The sequence below is a fragment of the Eurypyga helias genome, unplaced genomic scaffold (assembly GCF_000690775.1).
Source record: "Eurypyga helias isolate BGI_N326 unplaced genomic scaffold, ASM69077v1 scaffold6357, whole genome shotgun sequence".
Lineage (NCBI taxonomy): Eukaryota > Metazoa > Chordata > Aves > Eurypygiformes > Eurypygidae > Eurypyga > Eurypyga helias.
In genome coordinates, this window is record NW_010262196.1 from 11,442 (window position 1) to 20,663 (window position 9,222).

Genomic DNA, 9,222 nt, shown 5'->3' on the forward strand with positions numbered 1-9,222 from the left:
CTTTCCTGTCTCAGAGTAACCCATCCAAACTGCCAGTTCCCTCCCAGATAATGCATATCTTAAGTTTCCACTTAAGGACAATGTAAGCCTCTACCATTTCAAGTGGAAAAAGACTTGATTTCAATTATGCTAAGCACACAAAATGCCAAGAACTTGGGTTTCTTTTGCATGCATTTACCAAACTGCCCAATTCCTGACAACTGTTTAAAAAGCCTGTAAAACCGTATGCTATATTAATTCCAGGTATAGGAATGCAATGTTGTGCAGATGCAATCTCCTACCTTCTTCCACAGTGCTTACTGCCCACAGCATATCCATTGAAGCAGTTAAAATGCAATGAAAGTATGGTGAAAGAAAGCTCCAGCTCTAACAAAGCAATCAGTGCCAGAAGAATCCTAAGCAGTGAAACATACTACCATAATAGAAAAATTAATTTTATATTAGTAGAAACAACGACAGAAGAAAATGGGGGGAGAGAAAACAGGAAGAAGGTTCTTTGTCTGGGAATAATCACGTTTACAGAAAGCTATAGCTGGCAGAGGATAACGTTTCTGGATTGTCACCATGACTAAACGCGTGGGCAACATGGCTTATTTTATACCACAAAGAAAAAAGTTCTATCTTTCTCTCAATAGTTTTGATGACAAAGAATCATTCCAAACATGTCTCATGGCACCTTCTAGTGCAGAACTAGAGAACTAGAACTAGTCCCTGGAAAGTCAGGTTAGTGCACTTGTCACCTCAGAGTTATTCACACCCACATCTCCAGGAGAGAGTTGTCTCTCCTACATCTTACAGACTTCAGAAGGAGTTGAATTCACAGCTCCTCTCACAGTGAGATGCCAAGTACACTGGAGACAACAATCTCCACCATCAGTACTCCAGGTACAACTACCATTAAGTATTTCTTTTCCTGGGGATAGTTTGCACATTTTCGAGGTTACAATATGGCTCCAGAACCAGTGTCTTTGAATTAAACTGAATTGCATGAGCTTGTATTTCAGGATCCCTGGAAATAGAAATAAGACCTTTCTTTTCCTATTCTACCACTCAAATAACTTTTCACTCACACATTGATGATTTGAGACAGAGATGGGGCTGGAAAGGCTGAGACCACCAGAATTCTCGCTGCTTCCTACACAGAAATAAATTTATCACAGTTAAAGAAACTAACCAGTCCACAAGCACATCATGCTCCAGTCAGATTCACTGCTTACACACAAGATCAATCAGTAGTGAGCTGACAGAAGACATCAAGAATGGAAACATTATCAAAGTTTTAGCCCACTGCAATAGTCCTGAAAGAACGCTGACATGCTACTATTTAAAGGATAGTTAAATCAGCAGCCTAGAAGTATTGAGAGTTTATATATAAAGGGCAAGAAGATAAGCCATACTGTGGTACAGACTCCTGGAAGTAGGAGAGTGTGCTACTGCTATGGGTATCAGTTAGTACACAGAACCTCTTGCTTGCAGCCTCAATCACAACCTGGTCTGATTACAGCTTTCATTACACAGACCACAGCTACGTTTACATATGGCACAAATGGAAGCTACAATTGTGTGCCCTTATGGTTTCCTGAGGGTAACACAGATGGGACACGTGGTTAGAGGATTAAACTGAAAAGTGTGCTACAGCAGTTTAACTACTCTGGTTCTGAAAGCCTGTAGTGTAAAAATAGCGGGCAAGGGATCCTTGTTCTCTCTTCAGCATGTTTTTTCGGGGGTTTGTTTGTTTGGTGTTTTTTTTTTAGTGTCTCCACCCCCATTGTTGTTGTTGTTTGTTTGGTTTTTTTCTTTCTTTTAATCTAGTGTATTCAGTTTTGACCAAAGCTGAAGAGGTCAGTCATACCTCACAGGTCATCTTTAAACTGTTTCCTGATACAGCTATGCCCTTATACCGTAAGTTTAGTATCCCACTCTTCTCTTCTGCACCCACCTTTTTTTTTAAATCATAGTGATAATAGTCCTAAACACTCAGGGCCCTTAATTTCCACCTGTCTTTCAGCTGCTACACTCCACTATACATCCTAAAAACTAGCACAGAGACTAGGCAACTGCTGCAAACTTCTTAGCTGTCAATTTAAGATGATATAGGTGCTTTCAAAAGCTTGTTCTCACATAGGTAACAGCAGGAAGCTGAAGAACAGAAAGAAAACATGTTTGCCAGATGTCCCTCTGAATCCAACTGCGATATAACTTAGGAAAAATTTAAACAGCAAAGCCTGAACAAGTGTATTTTTGAATATTTTTTGAACTGGAAATCAGAAAAATTAAGACTTCTTTACCTTTTAAGAAGATGATTTGAGGGTATCAGTCCAGCACAGGCACTGAGATCTGAAACTTTCCTGGCCTGCCACCAGAGAGCATCATTCTGGTCCACAATCTGGAGTATCTCACCCTTCTTAAAAGGCAAACCTGCATCAGCACACGGTATGGCAGGGTCCTGCAAGGGCCAGTAATCTGCCATTGCTCGCACATAAAGCTGGCAAAGAAAATATACAGATTAAGTGGAAGCCTTGCGTAGAAAAACGTGAGCTTTAGATCACAGGTATTGCTGCTACTTAAGTCAAATCATGATGAAACATTTTAAAAACAAGATCAAGCCCCAACCTCTATCTGTTCATTAAGGGAGAAAAATAATACTCAGCTCATACACTGTGAAAAGAATTGACCTTCAACCTGTACACAATCTGATTATGTCTTTGCGACCTTTAACACAACTATACTGCGTTTTACTATCTTCACTGCTTCAGGAACAGCTCAGTGGTGTCAGCTGAGAGGTAGCCATAACGGAACGCTGTAAGGAGTGCGATAAGCTTCTAAGCAACACCATTTCTTTGTATCGCACCATTAGACATTACTGACGTAACTGCAGTAACAGTCTGGAAAAAAGAAGGTCTCTTACTGTTGTTTGGTTGCTGACAGGCCGATCAGAAACTGGAATTAATTTGAACATAATTGTCCCCTGAGACAGGGCCTAAATGGTTAAAAAAAGGATTAAAATAAGACTGGTATTGAACACACATGACCAAACATTGGCAGCACAAACTTAACACAGCATGGCTTTGAGGTTACTGTCATGTCTATATTATTAATAGAATCTAGGCAGACAGGGCCAATATGACAATACTGGGTTGGTTTTTTTTTTTCCAGAAGGAAACTCAACAATCACACTTCAAAGTCTTGCTACGTATTTTTTGTTCAATAAACCTATATAATTTCAACATTAATTCATACCAAACATTTCTACTGGCATCTAATTTAAATTAGTGGCAGGGTCTGGTTAGATAAGTGATGTAAAGGGCAGAGGAAAAAGTATAAATATTTCTGAACTAATTGTTCCAATAGAGTTTGGATTTCTTATTCCTAAAAATAGTACAGCCAGGGAAAGAACACATAGAAAGACTTGATACTGACTACATACAGCAATACCTTACTAACTGGCACTAACACCTTGCAGTGAAGAACCCCGAAAGATTGTGGGTAAAATGATGAGTAACAGCGACAGCTCAGATTCCTTCCTGAGATTTCTGACAACAGCAATTACCACTGCCCTTTTTGGCAAGGTGGGGTATGTAGCTCACAAACTCATTCTCTCTGCTTTAGTGCATGTGTAACATGGTCTCTTACTAGAACAGCACCTTTCCATTACTTTCTTGTGGAATATTAACTGAGTGGAACTTCCAGCAAAATTATGAGTCAGTAAAGTTTGAATAAATTAATATTTTTCCCAGAAGCTGCAGGTGGAATAGCCACAATTAAATTAATTTCTGTCCAGAACAGGCGTTAGATTTAATTCTGGTTTCATACATTCTGATTTCATGAGCAGCCATTAACTTCATCCACAGTAAGGAAACAATCTGAATTTTCTGCTGAAAATTTCTCCTCTAAGAGAGTGAGTGTGTGGGTAAAAGAAACAGCATACAGTTACTCCTCAGGTACAAAGCAGAAAAGAGATTCAATACCAGAATATTAATAACTTGCTCAGGCTCAAGTCCCTCAACAGGAACTCCATTTACTTCCACCAGTTTGTCTCCAGCATACAGTAACCCTACAGTGAAAACAAGGATGAAAGCAGCAGCAGCAGTTTTATCACAGCATGGATTATCTTGGGTAGGGGAGGCAGGGACGCACAGATGTACCACAGGTTTGGAAGTCAGCATTAAGTGTTTCCATACACCAGGTATGCAGGAAGACATTTTGGATTTGGGCTATAATGCCCCTGGATGGGACTGCAGATTTCTGTGGGTTACAAGAAGCTCACAGGCTTCAGTTTTCTTATTTCCTCCCACCTCACCCATACAGCATGTTTACAACCTATTGATGATTTGCCTTAAGAGTGGCAGAAATGTTTTCATATAGTTCCATTTCCCAAAGTAATTTCTGAACCTCTTTTAGCTAAACCCGTTATAGTAATAGACCATGAGACTTGGAATCAGACCCTTAAGAATTCCAGGGGCAGTGGGAGGTCTTGGAACTCCTCTCTGTCCTTCACAAAGTCTTCACAATGTTGTTTACTTTTCCATTTTCCTTTGGGTCAATTAAAACATTAATCAAACTAGGAACTTAATCAGCTAATGTCTATAGTTTGGGTTTTCTTCTCTATAGAAAGGCCAGCACATACTAAAAGGAACTAGTTCACACTGATTAACTACAGTTCACTTTTACTTCTGAGGTTTTACATTTTAGTTACACTACATTTCCCAAGGAACATGGAATACTTTCAATTCTAGGATGACTAAGTAGTAACATTTTCAAGGAGACTCTTTGGCAGATTGCTTAGCAGCTCATGCTACCAAAGTGTTTAGTAGACTAGTGTCAAGTAGTATTACTCCATATTCCTTAAAGCCCATTATCCTATAGAATGAGAGACTACTGATGTCTTCTCCATTAGGGAATGAGCTGCTGGTATTCATATTACACTGCAGTTTGCGATGTTCCTGATCAATCTCATGACAGATTTATCCAGGCACTGGTGCCAAGAATACATAAATGAGAACAGGAGTTGTGCCCTCAACTCGGTCTCAAACATAGCACGTTCATATGAAAAGTAATGAAACCAGAATCAAAGTCAGTGCAGCATATCACTATTTACAGTGCTGTCCAACGTACACATCTCCTTGCTCTATAATGGCAGACAAATTGTAGAAGCTAATCTATTATCCTACTTCAAATACCATATTTCAAGTTTTTGTATTGCTTTGTTTCAGACTACACATACCACTTCTGTCTGCTAGCCCACCATGGATCACACGGGCAACCGTTATCTCTCCTGTTATCTCATGGCGTTTAATGGTGGCACCCTGGCAAATAAAAACAAAGAAAAACCCCCACTGATCACTGAAGAACCCCTCTAAGTTTCCTTTCACATCACAAGTCTGATCCTTGCGATGACAGGAAGGCATTGAAAGACACAGCCTTTTTAACGTCACGCGGATCTAGTGATAACGTAACGTTATTAGTACGAAGTCCTCCAATGTCTTCAACTTCCATCACACTAAAATAGCCTCATGACCTAACTGTAAGAAATCTTTTCTAGATCAACGATTACAGCTATCTTTTGCTAAAACAGATCAGTTAAACACAAAACTTATGAACACAAACAATTTCTAAAGAACCCTTCAGAGTCTCTCCCCTGCCTTCCCTACTATGTTGGCCAAAGGAATAGCTCTCAATCCTATTTGCATTTTCACGATGAGATGAACACACCTCCCAAATGTTCAAACCCTGAGTGGACAAAGCACTGAACCATGTGCTGTAGTTGTACCTACACTGAGCAGGGCCAGATGGCCTCCTAAGGCCCTTGCCAACCTCAGCCATTCTTGTGATGCTGCGAAAACCGGACAAGAGTGCACACAGTCTCTGTGACACTGCCGGAAAGAAAATGACGTGCGTGATGCATTATCAGCACTTGTGTAAGTTGAAATAATTTGACAGACATGAGAAAGGTCCCTCACCAGAGGCTGGTTGTTTTTCACTAAGCAGACAATCCTCATAGCTTCCTCATTTTCAGGTATGTTGTCCGGCAGTGGTGGCAGGGTTGGTTCAAAATCTTTCTGGGCCACTGTATCGTGAGCAGATAGCAATGCCTGTTACAAACGAAAACAAGCAAACAGGCCCATGACCAAAGATCATACAGTAGAACAGCTTTAAACAGTGACTGAAAACAGAAATTCATGAATAAGTTACTATGTGAACATAGATCCCTTTCATGCGTTGACACTTTCTTCTTTCCACTTGGAAATTCAAACCGTGAAATAAAGTTTTAAGAGCAGTTCCTCTCTCTGCTCCTTCTGGAAAGCTTACGACAAATTAAACTTTTCTATTTGGAAGTCCAGGGTAAAGAATGCAGGTTTTGCCAATACAAGGAAAATTTGGTTTTGTATGTCTGCATCAACTGCTCAGAACTTAACTTTGTAAGAAACATCTCTCACACATCATCCTTAAACAAAATGCAGCCCACTGCAGGTACTTCAGATACACAGTCCTCATCTGATGTCACAACTAGGTTGGTTCATGACTAGGAAACGATGTCTCTTCCAGCTCCTTTGCCAAGTCTTGTGATTAGCTGGCCACGTGATCCTTTCCCACTGCAGTTTTTGCTCTACGAGCAAACAACTTCCTTCCTCAAGGAAGACTTGCCTTTAAGTGCGGAGCTCGCAGCAGTCGTCTTAGCTCTTTGACCTCTCCAGACTGAGGGGCTTCACGCAGTAACTCCACCACCTGACACATGTAAGAGAAAGCATAGAGTCTGGTTCTGGTGCACAGTTCATTTAGATCTAAATTGAACTGAGAGGAATATGGTATGGTAAGAGCGTTAAACTCCCCCGTAATAGGACTCAGAGCATTCCATATGGTTTGCTCTAGAATTGGAGTTACCAATTAGTTTGACAGATTTGTGAGGAGAGACTCATTCAAGTTTTTACAGCGTACTCACACCTGAGACACAAACCAAATACCAGAACGCTGTTAATTGCGGCTACGTTGACTCATTCGGTGTAAGTAAAGCAAGACACTGTGTATACGCCGTCTTACCTCACGAGTCAATGCACGCGCCTGTGGTGTGACAGGAGCTGGTCTTTTTCCAAGGTAGTGTTGGAGGCATTCATAAATCTATTGTGTGCCACGAGAGACAAGACATCAAAACAATGATCTGGTCTGTTCACATGATTATATAGATACGTGCACAACACACAGGGGACAATATTGTATTTCTAGGAAGTTCTCAGTCTAAGTCGAGCCAAAGAGTTTGCAACCTCAGTTCTCAATGTCTGCTGATCTGGAGTTGAGTCTACAATTCATGTCTTTCTGTATTATCATCCAGCTAGCCAGGTCTGCTGCAGTTTTGAATTTTGCAGTAAGAAAAGCTGATTACACAGGACAATAGCCTGATAGCATCAATTCTGTGCCTTGTAGCTTGCTGCCTTCCCCTAGCTGTAGGCCTGATTAAGAAAGTAATTTTAACTTAAAACAAAATAAATTGCTGTATTTAAAATGACCTTATGGACATTCTTATCCACTGCAAGTTTTTCTTCTTTAAAATGTAAAGATTTTTTTAAATACTTGTTAGAGGAAAAGCAGAATTTTGGCAGAATTTGTCTCAGAGATACAATTCTGCTCAAGAAAAACACCAGTCAAAAATGCTCTGTAACACCACAAAATCTTCAACTACACAGCAGATCAGCATGGCCAAAACAAACAAACAAAAATTTCACTAGCATCCATGCCAAGAAGTGGGATGCAGAGCCATAGGGAGATTTAAGAACAGAAAAGACAGCTGAGCAGTGCTGCCTTCAGCCTGCCTCCATCTCCCTGGCCTTCACAGGGACACATCATGTAGGAAGCTTTAATGTCTAAGACACTGGAAAAAGAACACTATTTCAAGCAAAAGTGGGTTTGTCTCCCCTGACTACTGATGTCAGGACTGGCATTAGGACTATCAGCACTTCATGTGTATAAGTATGTATTGTCCTGAATAAAGTAAGTTCTCCCCTAGAGACTGTTCGCTAGGAAACCTTAGCCGTCAGAGCTGAACATTACCTTTAAAAGTGCTTGCAGCCAGCGAGATCTGAGCAGGTCATATAACATGCCAACACCATTGACATCTCTTTTACAGAGCAAACTCAGTTCTTGCAGCACTAGAGTCAGAACATGAGACACACCTGAGCCCAAGAAACAGAAAAGCGCAAGACATTTCATTTCAAATAGAAGACCAACCAAAGCCAAACAATGACCCAGGCCTTTGAAAAGCACCTTTCCTCAGTTTAGACTTCCAAGGAACACACCCATTTCCTGCCTGCCTTCCTTGTTTCCTGCAAGCAACTCTGTTGCGTAAGGGCTTTATTTTACTATGTTATAACCAACATGGTTAGGTCAATACTAGCGATTTACAACTGACCCGGAGAAAAAACACAGGGGAAATCTCACACATATCAGTCTGGGGTCAAGCTCATACTCCTACTGAGAAAAGGTCAACATAAAAAATTGCTTGTTCATTTTGTAGGCTTTTCTTTTGCATGACCCACTGTTTGGGCCAGGGACCATCTGTTTTTCTCCACTCTTGAAAAGTGCAGACGTTTTGGGAAGTATCACCAATGAAGATGCAAATTCCTGCCAAATACATACCCTTGTCTCAGACACCCACAACACATCCCAGGAAAGGGGAAGAACTGTTCTTACTATTAGAAGCAGCACTTGATCTGTTAAGAACAATATTCCAATACAGTAGAAAACTGAAAAATCCAGTGTCTTTCTAATATCTCAAGGAGGCAGAAACTAAGAGGTGACAAATAACTCAGATGTTACACAAAGTCAGGCCTAGATACAAACTGGATTTTTGTGAGTGCACGGAATTTAATTTTACCTGAGCAATAACAGATCATTTCTGATACATGACACTCTTCCCAAGAAACACGATCTGCACTAATACCATACCATACCACATGCTAGGAGTTAGATTTATTAAGCTGTGAGGGTTAGAGACCATAAGAGTTGGATGCCTGACTCCTAGTAAATGTCCAAGAAAAGTAAGTTTTCAACACTTACGTATTTTGGTAAGCACAGGCTGTCTCTTTGCTTCTCAGTGCCAAAGTAATCATACAGTTGTAACTGGACACTTTCCCTTGTTTTTATTTGTTTACAACACTGAACTTTTGGCATCTTTCAACAAGTAATACTGCAGTACAAGAAATATGCTGAAATAAACCCAAGACACTAGGA

General features: G+C 40.4%; 1 protein-coding gene across 1 annotated transcript in view; it reads right to left on the reverse strand.

Moving 5' to 3' along the window:
• MPP4 (membrane protein, palmitoylated 4 (MAGUK p55 subfamily member 4)) overlaps positions 1 to 8,947 on the reverse strand; it is a 19,374-nt gene extending 10,427 nt beyond the window's left edge. Inside the window, exons 1-11 of the mRNA XM_010155609.1 lie at positions 8,938 to 8,947; positions 8,044 to 8,165; positions 7,039 to 7,116; positions 6,646 to 6,726; positions 5,961 to 6,092; positions 5,225 to 5,306; positions 3,969 to 4,054; positions 2,909 to 2,980; positions 2,289 to 2,485; positions 1,071 to 1,135; positions 282 to 299 (exon numbers count right to left, since the gene is read on the reverse strand). Coding sequence (XP_010153911.1) covers positions 282 to 299; positions 1,071 to 1,135; positions 2,289 to 2,485; positions 2,909 to 2,980; positions 3,969 to 4,054; positions 5,225 to 5,306; positions 5,961 to 6,092; positions 6,646 to 6,726; positions 7,039 to 7,116; positions 8,044 to 8,165; positions 8,938 to 8,947 — 943 coding nt within the window. The remainder of the gene's footprint in view (positions 1 to 281; positions 300 to 1,070; positions 1,136 to 2,288; positions 2,486 to 2,908; positions 2,981 to 3,968; positions 4,055 to 5,224; positions 5,307 to 5,960; positions 6,093 to 6,645; positions 6,727 to 7,038; positions 7,117 to 8,043; positions 8,166 to 8,937) is intronic.
• Between the last annotated feature and the right edge of the window lie 275 nt (positions 8,948 to 9,222).